At 37.0% G+C, this 20,557-nt stretch overlaps 1 protein-coding gene across 1 annotated transcript; it reads right to left on the bottom strand.

Moving 5' to 3' along the window:
- Positions 1-1,488: 1,488 nt before the first annotated feature.
- Positions 1,489-12,471, bottom strand: LOC127860713 (uncharacterized). Its single transcript, XM_052398980.1, has 11 exons — positions 12,391-12,471; positions 11,725-11,850; positions 11,196-11,302; positions 10,503-10,608; positions 9,852-9,977; positions 8,069-8,194; positions 6,749-6,874; positions 5,671-5,796; positions 4,587-4,712; positions 2,810-2,905; positions 1,489-2,207 (listed from the first exon to the last, which is right to left on the bottom strand). Exons 2-11 carry the CDS (start codon positions 11,783-11,785, stop codon positions 2,038-2,040), a joined length of 1,170 nt encoding a protein of 389 aa, XP_052254940.1. The 5' UTR covers positions 11,786-11,850; positions 12,391-12,471; the 3' UTR covers positions 1,489-2,037.
- Between the last annotated feature and the right edge of the window lie 8,086 nt (positions 12,472-20,557).

The raw sequence follows: 20,557 nt of genomic DNA, 5'->3' as shown, positions 1-20,557 counted from the left end.
TCCTGAAATGCACTAAGTGACCCCGCGACCTAGTTTTTGACTCGACATGACCCATATTCAAACTTAACCTAGATATTGTCTAGATACAACTTCTGACCAAGTTTGGTGAAGATCAGATGAAAACTATTTGAAATAGAGAGCAGAAACTGCTTTGGAAACCGCCCGTCCACCCACCGGCGGCGTCCACCCGCCCGCCAAGGGTGAAACTATAATACGTCCCGTTTTGAAAAACGGGCGTATAAAAAATCAAATTATAGATGTATATTATGAAAATCAAGCACTTACTTTCTTCAGACACAAATTATATAGAAGAGTCAATACCACAACATGAAAACGTTTAAGCAAAATATATACATACATGAAACAATGCCTTAACCCTCCCACCTAGAACAAATGTCAAGTTCAGAATATCATCAGGAAAAAATCTAATTACAATTGTATATTATAAAAATCAAAGACTTAATTTCTTCTGACACAAAGTATATAGAAGAGTGAATACCACAACATGAAAACATTTAAGCAAAATATCTTCATACATGACACAATGCTTTAATCATCACACATAGAACTTATGTCAAGTTCAGACAATATCATCTGAAAACAAGAGATGTGTTTGTCGTAAACACAATGCCCCTTCTGCGCCGCTTTGAAGTGATATATTTGACCATTGACATTGAAGGATGACCTTGACCTTTTACCACTCAAAATGTGCAGCTCCACGAGATACACATGCATGCCAAATATCAAGTTGCTATCTGAAGGGACATAGAAGTTATGAGCATTTTTTTAAACCTGAATGCGAAACCTAAACGCAAAGTGTGACGGAAAGACAGACAGACAGACGGACGGTCCGATCACTAAATGCCCTCTATCGGGGGGCATAAAAATCAAATTAATATACATGTCACAATGCCTCAACCATAAAGAAAACATAACAACAATTGTGCAAGTATGATCTGTTAATAAAGAAAATGGTCCAATGTTTCAAAGGAATTTAGTAACTCATAAACTATTGCAGAGTAAGTAAAACATGTTTATTGAGAGTGGAGAAAAAATAGACCTTGTTGTACAGTGTTACTTGCTAACAAAAACATGGTCAATTCGGTTAGCAACTCCGAACTAAAGTAAATTCTACAATGGAAATCAATTTGACGAGCTTTGCAAAAATTAAGAATTTGGTCGTATGAATAGTTATCTTCAGCCAGAAAAAATCCAACTGTTTTACACGTGTTTATAACAAATACCACCATCTTGTTTTCATACGAGTAATGCCCCCTCCCAATTTTGTATTATTTGTTTTAAGCATTGCTGCTTTGCATATAACAATATTGATTTAAGTATGGAGTATATGGCGTGTAAATTACTGTTTTTCAACCAACCGAAACCATTTTTACAAAAAATATATATATATATTTATGTAGAAAATTGTAGAGAATCTTCGTCTAAACATGCCATTTCAAATATCATAAATGAAAACGGATCTAAGATTTACTCTTCTTATAAACATATGTATAGCTCTGGCATCAGAGATATGAAATAGATTTTTTCTGAAGTAAATCTGAATGGAAATCAATATGACGAGCTATGCAAAAATTAAGAAGTTGGTCGTATGAATAGTTGTCTTTGGCCAGAAAAATCCAACTGTTTTACACGTGTTTATAACAAATACCACCATCTTGTTTTCATACGAGTAATGCCCCCTCCCAATTTTGTATTATTTCTTTTAAGCATTGCTGCTTTGCATATAACAATATTGATTTAAGTATGGAGTATATGGCGTGTAAATTATTGTTTTTTAACCAACCGAAACCATTTGTAATCTTTTCCAAGATATCATTGGGACAAATCGTCAAATAAAATTTCATGAAGATCGGACAATTAATGTGACCTCTAGAATATTAACAAGGCAAATGTTGATGCCGCAAGATGGACAACGGGCAAAAAGCGATCACAAAAGCTCACCATGAGAACATTGTGCGCAGGTGGGCTAAAAAGCTATAAAATCATTTTTGTTTTCACTTTTCAGCAGTAATCCAGTTATGAATCGTGTTTTTTAATTTTTTTCCATGACAATCCGTGTAGAATTTCATATTTTTGCATTACTCTTTCACAGTCTTCACGCTTAAGCTCCTTCCTCAACACAATATTCGTTTTGAACAGCGTCTTCAAAAGATGACTCTGGTCTTCACCGAGTTTCTGAAGCCTCTCTGAAAAAGTAATAAAATCATATTCAATTGCCTCTTCTGTTCCATGATGACCACCAACAAGCATCTCAGAAATATAATAAGTTATAAAAAAGTTCATCTCAAAACTGTTCCAGAAGATGAACCATGATTTAAAGGTGATCTTTTTATTTGAAATGCTGCTTGTAATTAATCAAATGAAAAGTTGCACAATATACTATTCAGAATGTGACTTTCTATTGAAACAAAAGATCTGAAGTGATATCACTTGAACATTTTCTCAATTCTCTTGAAGACATCTAAAAAATAATTATGCTTAATATAACCGGATACTTTGAGTAATAGTTACTTAGTAATAAATGTCCACACATTAAGATGTATCCATTTATTAAGTTTCATTTTGATATGTCTTACAGATTTTGAGTTATGAGCAAGATTGAAGTAACGATTTAAAGATAAGCTAGGAACACCTATGAAGCTTCTTGGCAAAGTTAAATTGTGTCAAAGTAGAGTGAGCTTATTTCAATTACTGTGTTAATTGTACATTCATTACGAATTTTTAAACAAAAACATTATACTGTGACTTTCAGGAATACCGTTTTGTTGTTGAAACAAAGCCTACTTACTGGGATGACCCGACATGGTTACAGTTGTGGACGGCCCAGGTTTTGTATGTGGTTGTCTTACTGGCACATCATGGTCTGTGTCAGAAGATTCAGGGTCTGAAAGAGGTTCATTTAAAAAATAATCTTCCTACACTATCTTATAACAAGAGATTGCCAAGCAATATTGTCCCCTACCGGTGAAACTCCACCATTGTCAGTGATTTTTTTTTATAAATTTGTTGCCATAGCAACCAGAATTCTTGACCTAGGAACCAAATGAAATGACGTGCATACTCTCCATATTGCATTCTATCCATGTTTCAAGTTTCATGAAAAAATATGAAGAACTTTTAAAGTTATCGCAGGATCCAGTAAAGTGTGACGGACAGACAGACTGACACACGGAGCGTAAACCATAAGTCCCCTCCGGTTTCACTTGTAGGGGACAACAAGGATATCAGTAGTGCTAATGGATGCTTCCCAAATTGGCCATTATGTTGAAACAATGACCAAGTTATATCATAGGAAATTAAGATCGCCAACCCTTACCTTCACCTTTGGGTCTAACTAAAGGTCCTGAGACAAGAGCACCGCATACCGGACGCCAATGCTCGGCTGCGGGTGCAGTTAAAAAAAAAATTGAGGTCACAGTGACCTTGACATTTGATCTAGTGACCAAAAAATGGGCGTGGAGTGTGGAACTCATCAATGTGCAGCTACATATGAAGTTTCAAAGTTGTAGGTAGAAGCATTTTGATTTTTTAGCTCTACTGCCAAAGGCAGAAGAGCTTATGGGATGGCATGGTGTCTGTGTGTGTTAGACGTTGTCTTGTTTATCCGATAAAGTCCAGTTTTCATGCGATTATTTTCAAACTTACTCAGTGTCTTTATATTAATGAGGACTCAAACCTTATTGATTTTCAGGTCACTGGGTAAAAGGTCAAGGTCACAGTGACTCGAAATAGTAAAAACTTGTTTATCCAAAAAGGTCCACAGTTTTTATCGGATTCTTTTGAAACTTACTCAGTGTCTTTATATTAATAAGGACTCGAACCCTATTGATTTTCAGGTCACTGGGTCAAAGGTCAAGGTAACAGTGACTCGAAACAGTAAAAACTTGTTCATCCGATAAAGTCCACAGTTTTCATCCGATTCTTTTTAAACTTGCTCAGTGTCTTTATGTTAATGAGGACTCAAACCCTATTGATTTTCAAGTCACTGGGTCAAAGGTCAAGGTCACAGTGACTTGAAATAGTAAAATTTTGTTTATCCGATAACGTCCACAGTTTTCATCCCATTCTTTTCAAACTTGCTCAGTGTCTTTATATTAATGAGGACTCGAACCCTATTGATTTTCAGGTCACTGGGTCAAAGGTCAAGGTCACAGTGACTCGAAATAGTAAAATGGTTTCCAGATGTTAACTCAAGAATGCTTAGGCCTAGGATCATGAAACTTCATAGGTACATTGATTATGACTTGCTGATGACCCCTATTGATTTTCAGGTTGCTAGGTCAAAGGTCAAGGTCACAGTGACAGTGTTTAAAGCAGTAGAGCGATTCAGGCCCTCATGGGCCTCTTTTTTAGTTATTGTTGTCAAAACGTGCAGTCGAAAAGTGTAATATACAATTTACTGAACAGACATTGTGAGGTACGAGGCACACACACACGCACTAGAAACACAGTACATTAATAAAGAGGTATCCACCCAAATGCACTCTTTATGTAAGTTGGTAGTGGTGACAAATCTCCACAACAATCCAATGAGAGCTGATCATTTAATACAATACCAGCCTTACCCCTTACGCTCGCCCTTTCTTCTCTGTACTTGTAACCAGATGTGCGTGAAGATTTGTCCTTTTCTAACAGTGCATTGGAACTTAAAGGTTCAGAGCAAGCTTCTTCGTCACCACCACCTTCATTACCTGTATTAAATAAAGCATTCTCCCGTCACTTGTGACACCCATTTAATTTTGGCATTTTATGTTGTCTTTACCTCTTGCATTGCAATACATTGATATAAAGACAAGCTATTGACATAACCACTGTTTCTGGAAATATCAGAAGTGCTGTATCACTACCATCTCAGTAAGCATATACCCTACATTTTTACATGATTTACTCTTTTCAGTGGGAATCGAACCCACAGCAGCCAGACACCTTGGTTAACAAACACAATGCTTTAAGGTATATGCAAGGTATAAGGATTGATATCTGGAAATGTTAAAACGTTGTGAGGTACAAGGCACACACAAACACAGTAGAATGCTATTTACTCAACTGAACACATACAGACAGAGGTATCCATAGCCTATTGTAAAGATAAAAAAATATGAATCAACGATATGGAGGTACTAATGACCAAAAATGTCTTGAAGTTCTGCAAACCTAGCGCTTAAGGCCAAATTATCAAGGTCCATGAGCACACGTATTATAATAATCAGACCCACCTCAGACGCTTTAGCCTTTGGTGGTTGTTATGAATAATGTATATTATCTTTCATTTATTGCGTTTTGCTCATCGAAACAGTTTTCTTTTTTTTTAATCAAGCAGTTCACAACATTGTCATTCATAGGTCACTCCCTAACTTACATGTACCATCTCTTCAGAAGCCAACAACTGGTTGAACACACTCAGAAGGGTTCAAACCCACAGCATTTAGTTATTGTTGTCAAAACGTGCTATCGAAAGGTGTAATATAGAATTTACTGAACAGACATTGTGAGGTACAAGGCATAAACAAAAAAACACACTAGAAACCCAGTACACACATATAGAGGTATCCACCAAAATGTACACTTAAAGTAAGTTGGTAGTGGTGACAAACAAATCTCCACAACAATCCAATGAGAGCTTATCATTTAATACAATACCAGCCTTACCCCTTACGCTCGCCCTTTCTTCTCTGTACTTGTAACCAGATGTGCGTGAAGATGTGTCCTTTTCTAACAGTGCATTGGAACTTAAAGGTTCAGAGCAAGCTTCTTCGTCACCACCACCTTCATTACCTGTATTAAATAAAGCATTCTCCCGTCACTTGTGACACCCATTTAATTTTGGTATTTTATGTTGTTTTTAGCTCTTGCATTACATTTCATTGATATACAGACAAGCTCTTGACATAACCACTGTTTCTGGGAATATCAGAAGTGCTGTATCACTACCATCTCAGTAAGCATATACCCTACATTTTTACATGATTTACTCTTTTCAGTGGGAATCGAACCCACAGCAGCCAGACACCTTGGTTAACAAGCACAATGCTTTAAGGTATATGCAAGGTATAAGGATTGATATCTGGAAATGTTAAAACGCTGTGAGGTACAAGGCACACACACACACAGTAGAATGCTATTTACTCAACTGAACACATACAGAGGTATCCATAGTCTATTGTAAAGATAAAAAAATATGAATCAACGATATGGAGGAACTAATGACCAAAAATGTCTTGAAGGTCTGCAAAACCCAGCGTTAAGGCCAAATTATCAAGGTCCATGAGCACACGTATTATAATAATCAGACCCACCTCAGACGCTTTAGCCTTTGGTGGTTGTTATGAATAATGTATATTATCTTTCATTTATTGGGTTTTGCTCATCGAAACAGTTTTCTTTTTTTTTAATCAAGGAGTTCACAAAATTATCATTCATAGGTCACTCCCGAAGTTACATGTACCATCTCTTCAGAAGCCAACAACTGGTTGAACACACTCAGAAGGGTTCAAACCCACAGCATTTAGTTATTGTTGTCAAAACGTGCAGTCGAAAGGTGTAATATACAATTTACTGAACATACATTGTGAGGTACAAGGCATAAACAAACAAACACACTAGAAACCCAGTACATACATATAGTTATCCACCAAAATGTCAACTTTAAGTAAGTTGGTAGTGGTGACAAACAAATCTCCACAACAATTCAATGAGAGCTGATCATTTAATACAAAACCAGCCTTACCCCTTACGCTCGCCCTTTCTTCTCTGTACTTGACACCAGATGTGCGTGAAGATGTGTCCTTTTCTAACAGTGCGTTGGAACTTACAGGTTCAGAGCAAGCTTCTTCGTCACCACCACCTTCATTACCTGTATTAAATAAAGCATTCTCCCGTCACTTGTAACAAGCATTTAATTTTGACATTTTATGTTGTCTTTACCTCATGCATTGCATTCCACTGATATACAGACACGCTATTGAATTACCGCTGTTTCTGGGAATACCAGAAGTGCTATATCACTACCATCTTAAGTAAACATATGTTCTACATTTTTACATGATTTACTGTATTCAGTGGGAATCAAACCCACAGCAGTCAGACACCTTGATTAACGACCACAATGCTCTAAGGTATATGCTAGGAATAAGGATTGATATCTGAAAATGTTAAAACGCTGTGAGGTACAAGGCACACACACACAGTATAATGCTATTTACTCAACTGAACACATACAGACATAGGTATCCATAGTCCTTTGTAAAGGAAATAAAAATATGAAACAACAACATGGTGGTTATTATGACCAACAAGAGCATCACATAGCGGGTGCCAATGCTCGGCTCGGTTTTAATTTTTGTTTTGACGTCACAGTGACCTTGACCTTTGATCTAGTGACCCAAAATGGGTGTGGCGTGTAGAACTCATTCATGTGGAGTTACATATGAAATTTCAAAGTTGAAGGTTGAGCACTTTGATTTTAGAGCAAATGTTAAGGTTTTAACTCGATGCGGACGAGCTGGCTATGACAATACCTCGGGTTTTCTTCAAAAACAGCAGAGCTAAAAATGTCTTGAAGACCAAGTCAGCTCATAAGGCCAAATTATCAAGGTTTATGAGCACACGTATAATAATAATCAGACCCATCTCCGACACGCCTTTGGTGGTTGTTATGAATAATGCATTTTATCTTTCATTAATTGGGTTTTGCACATCAAAACAGTTTTCATTTTTTTAATCAAGCAGTTCACAAAATTATCATTCATAATATATATCCTAACTAACCATCTCTTCAGAGGCCAACAACTGGTTAAACACACTCAGAAGGGTTCAAACCCACAGCATTTCGTTATTGCTGTCAAAGTGCAGTTCAAAGATGTAATATACAATTTACTGAACAGACATTGTGAGGTACAAGGCACACACACACATGCACTAGAAACACAGAACATACATAAAGAGGTATTAACCAAAATGTACACTTTATGTAAGTTGGTAGTGGTGACAAACAAATCTCCACAACAATCCAATGAGAGCTGATCATTTAATACAATAAAAGCCTTACCCCTTACATGCCCTTTCTTCTCTGTACTTGTAACCAGATGTGCGTGAAGATGTGTCCTTTTTTCTAACAGTGCGTTAGAACTTAAAGGTTCAGAGCAAGCTTCTTCGTCACCATAACCTTCATTACCTGTATTAAATAAAGCATTCTCCCGTCACTTTTGACAAGCATTCAATTTTGGCACTTTATCTTGTCTTTACCTCTTGCATTGCATTCCACTGATATACAGACAAGCTATTGACATTACCGCTGTTTCTGGGCATACCAGAAGTGCTGTATCACTACCATCTCAGTAAGCATATACCCTAAATTTTTACATGATTTCTTGTATTCAGTGGGAATTGAACCCACAGCAGCCAGACACCCTGGTTAAGAAACGTAATGCTCTCAGGTATATGCAAGGTATAAGGATTGATAATTGGAAATGTTAAAACACTGTGAGGTACAAGGTACACACACACAGTAAAATGCTATTTACTCCACTGAACACATACAAACAGAGGTATCAATAGTCTATTGTAAAGGAAAACAAGGGCTGTTTGTAAAACATGCATGCCCCCTATACGGGCTGTCCGTTGTAGTGGCAGCCATTGTGTGAATACGATTTTTGTCACTGTGACCTTGACCTTTGACCTAGTGACCTGAAAATCAATAGTGGTCATCTGCGAGTCACGATCAATGTACCTATGAAGTGTCATGATCCTAGGCATATGCGTTCTTGAGTTATCATCCAAAAACCATTTTACTATTTCGGGTCACCGTGACCTTGACCTTTGACCTAGTGACCTCAAAATCAATAGGGGTCATCTGCAAGTCATGATCAATCTACCAAATAAGTTTCATGATCCTAGGCGTATGCGTTCTTGAGTTATCATCCGGAAACCATTTTACTATTTCGGGTTACCGTGACCTTGACCTTTGACCTAGTGACCTCAAAATCAATAGGGGTCATCTGCGAGTCATGATCAATCTACCCATGAAGTTTCATGATCCTAGGCGTATGCGTTCTTGACTTATCATCCGGAAACCATTTTACTATTTCGGGTCACCGTGACCTTGACCTTTGACCTAGTGACCTTAAAATCAATAGGGGTCATCTGCAAGTCATGATCAATGTACCTATGAAGTTTCATGATCCTAGCCCCAAGCAATTTTGAGTTATCATCCGGAAACCACCTGGTGGACGGACCGATCGACAGGCCGACCGACATGTGCAAAGCAATATACCCCCTCTTCTTCGTAGGGGGGCATAAAAATGAAACAATGACAGGTTATTAATGACCAAAAATGTCTTGATGGTCTGCCAAGTCAGCTCATAAGGCCATATTATCAAGGTCTATGAGCACATGTATTATAATAACAAGACCCACCTTTGACGCTTTTGCTTTTGGTGGTTGTTATGAATAAAATATTTTATCTTTCATTAATTGGGTTTTACTCATCGAAACAGTTTTCTTTTTTTTTATCAAGCAATTCACAAAATGATAATTCATAGGTCATATCCTTACTTACAGTCTCTTCAGAGGCCAACAGCTGCTTGAACACACTCAAAAGGGTTCAAACCCACAGCATTTAGTTGTGGTAAAAAAGTACATTGATGCATTCCAAAGGTTCAATGTAGCATTAACTGTAAAGACATTGTGAGGTACGAGACACACACACACTAGAAACATAGTACAGACAGAAAAAGGTAATCACCAAAATGTAATTATTTAAGTACATTGTTAAGGGATCACAAATAAATATCCACAACAACCAAAAGAGAGCTGGTCATTTATTATCATACCAGCCTTATCCTTAAGCTTGCCCTTTCTTGTCTGTTTTTGAAACAAGATGTGCTTGTAGCTGAGTCCATTTCTGCAGTTAGAACTGGAAGGTTCAATGCCAGCTTCTTCGTCATCATCATCATTATCTGTATGAAATAAAGCACTCACTGTCAACAGTGACAAAGTATTTGTAGTTTCCTTTCATTTTTTTTACCTCTTGCACTGCATTTCATTGATTAACCAACACTCTATTTACGTTACCTCTGTTTCTGGGAATACATGTAGTGCTATATTACTACCATCTTAAGTAAGCAGACACCCCTAGATTTTTACATAATTTTCTGTATTCAGTGGGACTCAAACCTACAGCAGCAAGAGACCCTGGTTAACAAACACACTGCTGTAATGTATATGCAATGTATAAGAATTGACATGTGGAAATTTTGAAAGGCTGTGAGGTACCAGGCATACACACAAACAGTAGAATGCTATGTACTCAACTGAACGCATACAGACAGAGGTATCCATAGTCTATTGTAAAAAACAAACAAATATGAATTAATGACATGGAGGAAGTAATGACCAGAAATGTCTTAAAGGTCTGAAAAGCCAGCTCAGCAGGCCAAATTATCATGGCCTATGATCTCATTTATTATAATAATCAGACTCACCTCTGACGCTTTGGCCTTTGATGCTGATTTTGGAACCAGGAATGCTTGAAGGAGACGTTTTCACCAATACTGGATGGCTCATTTTTAGAATCAGTTCATTCTTTATCTGCAAAAAAAGAAACTTCCCTTGTTAATGTATTTTTTCTGACATAAATTAGGTTTTGCTCCTGAAAACAGTTTTTTTTAAAGCATGCAGTTAATAAAAATTATCATAAATAAGTAATAACTGAATTAACAACCTCCTCAGAGGCCAATACTGGTTTTAAGGCTTAAGTTGGGTTCATACCCACCGCATTCACTTATTGTGGTCCAAAAATGCAGTAATGCAATCAAAAGGTGTAATATAACATTTACTGTAAAGACATTGTGAGGTACAAGGCACACAAACACACATTAGAAGCACATTACATACGGATAGAGGTATTCACTGAAATCTTTAACTGAAAGGATTGATATCTGGAAATTTTGAAACGCTGTGAGGTACCAGCAACACACACACGCAGTAGAATGCTATTTACTCAACTGAATGCATACAGACAGAGGTATCCATAGTCTATTGTAAAGGTAACACAAATATGAATCAAAGACATGGAGGAAATAATGAGCAGAAATGTCTTGAAGGTCTGCAAAGCCAGCTCATCAGGACAAATTATCGTGATCTTTGACCTCATTAAATATTATATTCAGACCCACCTCTGTACTTTGGCTATTGGTGCTCATTTTGGAACCAGGAGAGCTTGAAGAGGAGTTGTTTTCAGCACAACTGGATGGCTCATTTCTAGAAACACTCCCATCGTCATCTGCCAGAAAAGAAACATCCCATGTAAATGAATTTTATCTTGAATCAATTGGATTTTGCACCTCCAAACTGTTTTTTACATTTTTTTTAAACAAGCAATTCATAAAAATATCATTCATAAGTCATAACTGAACTAACCAACCTTTTCAGAGGCCACCAACTGGTTGTACAGCCTAATAAGGGTTGAAACCCACAGGATTTAGTTATTGTGGTAAAAAAGTGCATTAATACAATCCAAGGTTTAATATAACATTTACGGTACAGACATTGTGAGGTTCGAGTCACATAAACACTAGAAACATAGTACATACAGATAGAGGTATTAAACAAATGTAATTCTTTAAGTAAGTTGGTAAGGGATCACAAACAAATCTGCACAACAACCAAAAGAGAGCTGGTCATTTATTATAATACCAGCCTTACCCTTTAAGCTTGCCCTTTCTTGTCTGTTCTTGAAACAAGATGTGCCTGTAGCCAAGTCCATTTCCGCACCGTCAGAACTCGATGGTTCAAAGCCAGCTTCTTCGTCATCATCATCATCATCATTATCTGTATGAAATAAAGCACTCATTGTCAACTGTGACAAAGTATTTGTATTTGCCTATCATTAAGTTTTTACCTCTTGCACTGCATTTCACTGATAAACAAAACATCTTACATGTATTTACAAAACCTCTGTTTCTGGGAATACCGGTAGTGATTATCACTACCATCTCAAGTAAGCAGACACCCCTAGATTTTTACATTATTTTCTGTATTCAGTGGGACTCAAACCCACAGCAGCCAGAGACCCTGGTTAACAAACACACTGCTGTAATGTATATGCAATGCATAAGAATTGACATATGGAAATTTTGAAACGCTGTGAGGTACCAGGCACACACACACACACACGCAGTAGAATGCTATGTACTCAACTGAACACATACAGACAGAGGTATCCATAGTCTATTGTAAAAAAAAACACAAATATAAATCAAAGACATGGAGGAAATAATGACCCGAAATGTCTTAAAGGTCTGAAAAGCCAGCTCATCAGGCCAAATTATCGTGATCTTTGATCTCATTTATTATAATAATCAGACTCACCTCTGACTCTTTGGCCTTGATGCTGATTTTGAAACCAGGAATGCTTGAAGGAGACGATTTCACCAATACTGGATGGCTCATTTTTAGAATCAGTTCAATCATTATCTGCAAAAAAAGAAACATCCCTTGTTAATGTATTTTTTCTGTAATTAATTGGGTTTTGCTCCTGCAAACGTTTTTTTTAAAGCATGCAGTTAATAAAAATTATCATAAATAAGTAATAACTGAATTAACAACGTCAGAGGCCAAGACTGGTTTTAAGGCTTAAGTTGGGTTCATACCCACCGCATTTACTTATTGTGGTCCAAAAAAGCAGTAATGCAATTCAAAGTTGTAATATAACATTTACTGTTAAGACATTGTGAGGTACAAGGCACACAAACACACACTAGAAGCACATTACATACGGATAGAGGTATTGAAATCTTTAACTGAAAGGATTGATATCTGGAAATTTTGAAACGCTGTGAGGTACTAGAAACACACACACACACACACACAGTAGAGTGCTATGTACTCAACTGAACACATACATACAGAGGTATCCATAGTCTATCGTAAAGGAAACAAATATATGACTTACAAACATGGAGCAAATAATGACCAGAAAAGTCTTGAATGTTTGCAAAGCCAGCTCATCAGGCCAAATTGTCGTGATCTTTGACCTTATTTAATATTATAATCAGACCCACCTCTGACACTTTGGCCTTTGGTGCTCATTTTTAGGACCAGGAGAGCTTGAGGGGATGTTTTCAGCATACTGGAATGATGGCTCTTTTCTAGAATAATGCCCGTCAACATCTTCCAGAAAAGAAACATCTCATGTCAATGTATTGTATATTGAATCAATTGGATTTTGCACCTCCAAACAGATAAACATGTTTTTTTAAGCAGTTCACAAAATTATTGTTCATAAGTCATAACTGAAGTAACTACCTTTTCAGAGACCACCAACCGGTTGTACGACATAATAAGGATAAAAACGCACAGCATTTAATCATTGTAATCAAAAAGTTCAGTAATGCAATCCAAAGGTGTAATATAACATTAACTGTTCACACATTGTGAGGTACGAGGCACACACACACTAGAAACACACTAAATACAGATAGAGGTATTCACCAAAATGTAATTTTTTAAGTAAGCTGATAAGGAATGACAAACAAATCTCCACAAAACCCGCAAAAGAGCTGATCATTTATTATAAAACCAGCCGTATCCCTTAAACTTGCACTTTCTAGTCTGTTCTTGAAACAAGATGTGCCTGTAGATGAGTCCTTTTCGGCATTTTTAGAACTGGAAGGTTCAAAGCCAGCTTCTTCGAACTCATCATCATCATCATCATCATCATCATTATCTGTATGAAATAAAGCACTCTCTGTCAACTGTGACAAATTATTTGTATTTGGCTTTTAATGTGCTTTAGCTCTTGCACTTCATTTCACAGATATACATACACACCATTTACATTACCTCTGTTTCTGGGAATACTGGTAGTGCTTTATCACTACCATCTTAAGTAAGCATATACCCTACATTTACATGATTTTCTGTATTCAGTGGGACTCAAACCCAAAGCAGAAAGAACCCCTTGTTAACAAACACACTGCTGTAATGTACATGTATATGCGATGTATGTGGAATGATATTCAGAAATATTAAAACGCTGTGAGGTACCAGACACATTTACTGTTAAGAAATTGTGAGGTACAAGGCACACAAACACACACTAGAAGCACATTACATACAGATAGAGGTATTGAAATCTTTAACTGAAAGGATTGATATCTGGACATTTTGAAACGCTGTGAGGTACTAGAAACACACACACACACACAGTATAATTCTATGGACTCAACTGATCACATACAGACAGAGGTATCCATAGTCTATTGTAAAGGTAACAAGTATATGAATCAACAAGAGATGTGTTGGCCAGAAACACAATGCCCCCTTCTGCGCCGCTTTGAAGGCATATATTTGAGCTTTGACCTTGAAGGATGACCTTGACCTTTCATCACTTAAAATGTGCAGCTCCATAAGAAACACATGCATGCCAAATATCAAGTTGCTATCTGAAGCGACATATATGTTATGAGCATTTTTCGAAACCTAAACGATTGGGTTCATATTGATAAAGAAGTTTGCAAAATATGAAAGCAATATGTCAAGGGACATTGAAAATATTTGAGGTGGTACGCAAACTTTAACATAGATATATCAATATTTGCATATTCTAGGTGAAAAAAGGGCCATTATTCTTACAAAATGCTTGATACAGATGTCTGCTCTTATTAATAGGGTGTTGTCATGTTGGTAAAGAAGTATGCAAATTATTAAAGCAATATAACAAGGGACACAGAAAATATTTGGGGTGGTACGTAAACTTTAACATTTGCACACTCACGCTAACGTGACGCCGACGCCGGGGTGAGTAGGATAGTTCCACTATATATATTTCATACATAATAGTCGAGCTAAAAAGATTGTGGTTGGTGTTGATGAAAGATCAAAAGCTGTATCAATTAGATAAAAAATAATGAATGCCTTTTTCTGTGCAGTTCTTAGCTGCATCACACGCAAATCAATGACAGAGTGTTGAATCGAAATACAATGTAAATGATCAAATAAAAGTCAACTGGCTAGACACGAAAGAATCTGTACATATTTGAAATATGTATACGCACATTCTTAAAAAAAACCTGGTTTAGATTTTGTTTACACATTACAAGTAATTTTATACAGCAATATTCAACACTAGTTCCTCCTTTATAGTGACAATCAAGATGGTGATGTCCGTACGGAAACAGGTATTTTTCGCTGTTGTATGCCTGTTTGTTACTTTTGTTAAATTTGTAAATTCTGTTCAATTTCCAGCCATATCAGAAAGAAAGTGATTAGCGCTTATTTCCTATTAATGTTTGTGTTATACCTCAACTTAACTCACTTCCAACTTTCTTCTATGCGGAAGCAGTGATTTTAAGATTCGCGCTTGGAGTTTGTTACATTACCAGCAAAAATAGCCGTTTAAATCCATTTTATTTAAAAGTTAAAAAAACTATCAAAGTAAAATAAACGGAAAACAGTCTGTATTATTTTACATATACCTATTGTCGTATTGTCCGCGGTCCGACGTCTTTCACCAGTTGTGCTATATCACTACCATCTTAAGTAAGCAAAGAACGTTTTTACATGATTTTCTGTTGTCAGTGGGACTCAAACCCACAGCAGAGACCCTGATTAACAAACACACTAAGGTGGTGCGGTGGTCGAGTGGTAACACTCTGGTCTACCATTCCAGAGGTCCCCAGTTCAATTCCCGGCCGGGGCACTGGAAATTTCAGAAATGCTTCAAGTGTTTCCCACCCAACTAGAGATGTACTGGTATGAAACCCAGGTAATTCTCACGTGTATTGGTCAGGGGACAAAAATATTTATAAATGGCACTCGTCCTGCAGGACAAGTGCATTAAAATTTTCACTCGTCCTGCAAACACATGCACTTGTCCTTCAAATATGTGTGAAAGAAAGATTGCAAAGGACTGATATGACTAAGTAACAATGTTTCCTAAATCACTGCTAAAATGCTGCTTACTTAGTTATTCATGCCAGCTGATCACAGAAGAAATGTTAACTTACTTTATTTATGAGGAACACAAAATAAATAAATGAAGACAAATTTGTTTTTTCCTTTTTCTAATGCTTGCGTGCTTTCCATTTTGGATGGTTAAACATCGCTCCTGCCCCCTTTAAAGAACGCTCGTATGTCAGACATTTTTCAGATGAAATTCAGACTGGTTTAAAACCGTACTTCGCAGTAAAATAATTCTTTAAAAAAATCAATACTTACAGTGAATGAAGTCAGATGGTTCCCTGTCAACATGGACGCGCAAAGTTTACACCAAAAAGCCAATATTTACTCGGGACACAGTCTCGCATAACAACGCGCACCTGCTGTATGAAATTTACAATTACGATTTCCGGTTCATTCGCGTTCTACTTTCGGAATAGATATGCTTTAAGAAATGATTTTATTTAATGAAAAAGAGTCTTACTGGTCAGAAAATACATATTTTAACATCAGTTTTTTTTCACTCGTCCTGTAGGACGAGAGCTTTAGGGAAATTCACTCGTCCTTTCAAGATTTCACTCGTCAATACGAGCGGACGAGTGGAATTTTTGTCCCCTGTTGGTGCTATACACTGAGCACGTAAAAGAACCAAGGGATCTATTCGCAAAGAGCTATGGTATCGCAACCGGATCCCTTGTATCCCAATACTGTCTCTTCTGCTTGCTGTCTCTTCAGCAAAAACCAAAGGACCCCATTAGAAATAAGTGGTTGCACTTTCATGGGATATCCTTGACTGCAAGGTCAAAAGAAATACATACTAGGTCACCATGGTGTAATGGATATGGTGTCTGCCTATCAACAGGGAGGTCACAAGTTCGATCCAAACAATGGGAGTGTTCTTTAGATTTTCCCCAAAGACACCAAGTACTGGTTCTAGGCCCAGGAAACGGACTCAAGAGCGTTTCAATAAGCCTGTGCCTTTCTATGCCATCAAGCTAAATTAAATAGGTTTAAACTAACAAACACACTACTGGAATATGTATGCAATTTTTAAGGATTGACATCTGGAAATGTTAATACGCTGTGAGGTACAAGGCAAACACACATGCAGAGTAATGCTATGTACTCAACTGATTACATACAGACAAAGGTATCCATAGTCTACCGTAAAGGTAACAAGAATATCAGTAAAAGACATGGAGCAAATAATGACCAGAAATGTCTTAAAGGTCAGCAAAGCCAGCTCATCAGGCCAAATTATCATGGTCGTTGATCTCACTTATTATAATCAAAGTACTGGCAGTACTGGTGTGACGATGCTTTTGAAGAGGATGGATATAAAACATCAATTTAAGTTTATCTATATCACCACAATTGTGTATGTTGATACGAACATTTGGGTACGATAAAAAATTTGGGTACTAAAATTTTGGGTACGAAAAAAAATTTGGTACGAAAAATTTTTGCGTACGAAACATTTTTGGTACGAAAAAAGTTTAGGGGTACGGGGAAGTAGTACTCGTGGGTAACTTGACCCATTGAGCGAAACTGGGAGGCGGGTCACATTCTTGTTCATTAAGTATGGCAATACATTCATGATGATTCTCGAAAGTAGGTATGAGCACATAGCCGGACCATGTGAGCTCAATCGTATGAGCACTTGACTATCCGAGTTCGCCCACGAACATATTGATAAGTTAACAAATAGCGAAATGACCTTATACATGTATATGCTGAAATCTAACAATCAAACGAAATATCAAACATGGTATGTACACTTAGGTGGTTGTGTAATTTCTGTTAGAATATCGTATTCAATATGTAAATTTTAAATGATTGTGCCCGCACTTGAGTTTGTTGCCTTGTTTGAGTCTATACGCGCCTAGGCTGCACCCAGTGTGTGTATTTGTGTTTTTCCAAGGTAATGAGTTACCTCCGCGCTGAGGCTGCATAATGTTGGGACCCGGAGTGTGTCCAGCACTCTTACCTAATAAGATTAGATTGACGACAGTTGTGACGAATTTTGAATGATAGCTGCAATTTCCAGCTATTTGTTTTGTACTGAAATACTTTTTAATTTTTTATATGGTCAAAAGCTGCGAGGGGGGGGGGTGAGATTTTCTGTAAAAAAAACAACTGTCAGGAATGGTGACCACAAAACATACAAAATATAACATTGCGCCGGCAGCGGGAATCGAACCGGTGTCGTAAAGGTGAAAAAGCGAACGTCCTTACCACTGCGTTAGCGGGACGGAAAATTACGCAAAAAAAAATTTGTTTTATCTATATATATCATAGCAGTGCAGCGTTTACAATTTGCAGGTTTGAAATCGTTCGCATTCTTGAGTTGTGTGATGACGTAAAAAGTTAATTTTACATGTTTTTATTCGCAATTTATTTACTAAATCGAGAACAAATATCAAACAAAATAGAGAAAAATATATAGTTGTTTCATTGGTCCATAAAAATAAAATGGATGTAAAAATACTAATTTGAAATTAATGTTCTGATACACTTATTGAATCTGTTTCCCCAGGATATGCTGTTCTATTGATATTTACCTTTATCAACACGAACGACAACTCTGCTAGGAAAATGTTATCAATGAAAATCAACGAGCAATCTCCTACGCAGTGGCGAATGCCAAGGGAAGTAACTGAAAAATCGAATTATCTCAATCGGACTGGCTCGGTCTTTTACATAGGTCGCCATTGTGAAGATTTTTTTTACTGGTTATCAAACCTTGGACGCTGCTGTTCCAGCATCGTCAATAATCAGACGCCCCTCTAAGACTTTGACCTCTGGTGCTCTTTTGGAACCAGGAGAGTTTGAATGAAGAGTTCTTTTCAGCATATTGGATCAATTTGGATGGGTCATTTCTAGAATCACTCAATTCTTTATCTGCCATGTTACTGAATTGTATCGTTTATTAATTGAGTTCTGCTCCTGCAAACCGTTTTTTTAAATCAAGAAGTTCACAAAAGGATTATTCATAAGGCATAACTGAAGTAACCACCTTCTCAGAGGACACCGACTGGTTTTACCGCCTAATAAGGGTTTAAACCCACCAAATTCACAAAAATTGTAAAACTTTAAGTTGATAAGGATTGACATCTTGACATGCTAATACACTGTGAGGTACCAGGCACACACACACACAGTAGAATGCTATGGACTCAACTGAATACATACAGACAGAGGTATCCATAGTCTATTGTAAAGGAAATAAAAAATATATGAATGAAATACATGGAAGAAAGACCAGAAATGTCTTAAAGGTCTGCAAAGCCAGCTCATCGGGCAAAATTTCATGATCTATGACCTCTTTTAATATAATATTCAGACAGACCACTGAAGCTTTGGCCTTTGGGCTCATTTTGGAACCAGGAGAGCTTGAAGAATTGTTTTCAGGAAATAATGATTGGCTCATTTCTAGAACCAACCCCATCATCATCTGCTAGTAAAGAAACACCCAAATATCAATATCAGTATTAAAAACAATTACTTAGAAAGCTGTTTTCTAAGTTAATTCGTGTAACAGACCCTTTGAAAATTTGTTTTGCACTTTGATGAGCCAGGTTTGTTTTAACAACATATCTAACAAAAACAAGAGAGCCATCACAGCTCTATATGGCACATCTAAGGAACATGTCTAAAAACGTAAACTCTTCTTATTCCTATGCAATTATGTTTTCAAGACCTGACTATAATCAGTACAGCATAGACTTAACAGGCATTTGACTTAACAGGGATATAATTTTAAACCTGTGTGACAAATATTCAAAATTTTCAACTTGTATGCTTTCCGACCTAAGAATCTCAGATCATTATAATCTCACCATCCACTAAAGCTCACTTTGTAAAACATGTACTAGGTTAGTGTTAAGAAAAAAAAGCAGAAGCCAAATTACAGCGTTAAGATGATAACCCACATAACTCTGATAATTTTCTGGAAATATGAGTGTAGACGTCTATTTGTGTGTGTAACAAACAAAGAAAGAATGAAGAATATAATTATTATCATAAATGTATTAGTATCCACAAGAATCTTATTTAATAATCAATCAAACCGCATTTAAATAAAGTATTTTTCGCCTCAAATTCAGTGCTTCATTTAATGTTTGTTCATTTGATTTTTATTTATTTTCATGCATTGACACTAACAATATACAATGTGAGAGCCTTTCCTTACGAGGCCCAGGTCCTTGCAAGGAGGGTGTTGCCATACCCTCCCCCCCCCACCCAAGCTCCTCTCACCAATATTTTTTACGAATGTATTTGTCAAACTAGAAATGGCGCGGCAGAGGCCGACGCGTATCCCCACGCCGCATGTTTGACCCAAGGGCGCCCCAGGGTTGATCATGGGGCCATGCATAGTTGAGATTGACTGTATTGTCATAAGAGAAGTTCAGTATCAATTAGAAGTGAATGGGTGTAAAAATAAAGAAGTTATAGTAAAAGGCAATTTTGGGAGGGTGTGGCCTATTTGGGCGGGGTGCCCCAGGGTTGGTAATGGGGCCATGCATAGTTGAGATTGCCCGTATTGTCATAAGAGAGGTTCAGTATCAATTTGAAGTGAATCAGTGTATTAATGAAG

Source organism: Dreissena polymorpha, chromosome 1 (genome assembly GCF_020536995.1).
Source record: "Dreissena polymorpha isolate Duluth1 chromosome 1, UMN_Dpol_1.0, whole genome shotgun sequence".
NCBI classification, from domain to species: Eukaryota; Metazoa; Mollusca; class Bivalvia; order Myida; family Dreissenidae; genus Dreissena; species Dreissena polymorpha.
The sequence above is the reverse complement of the archived record's forward strand: the minus strand, read 5'-3'. Positions and strand labels throughout refer to the sequence as shown.

Coding starts and splice junctions, on each gene's coding strand:
- LOC127860713 (XM_052398980.1), bottom strand. CDS start 11,785: ATGGACTTGGCTACAGGCACATCTTGTTTCAAGAACAGACAAGAAAGG. Junction 11,303..11,724: donor AGAAAGGGCAAGCTTAAAGG/GTAAGGCTGGTA, acceptor CTTTTCTGGCAG/ATGACGATGGGAGTGTTTCT. Junction 5,797..6,748: donor AGAAAGGGCGAGCGTAAGGG/GTAAGGCTGGTT, acceptor TATTTAATACAG/GTAATGAAGGTGGTGGTGAC.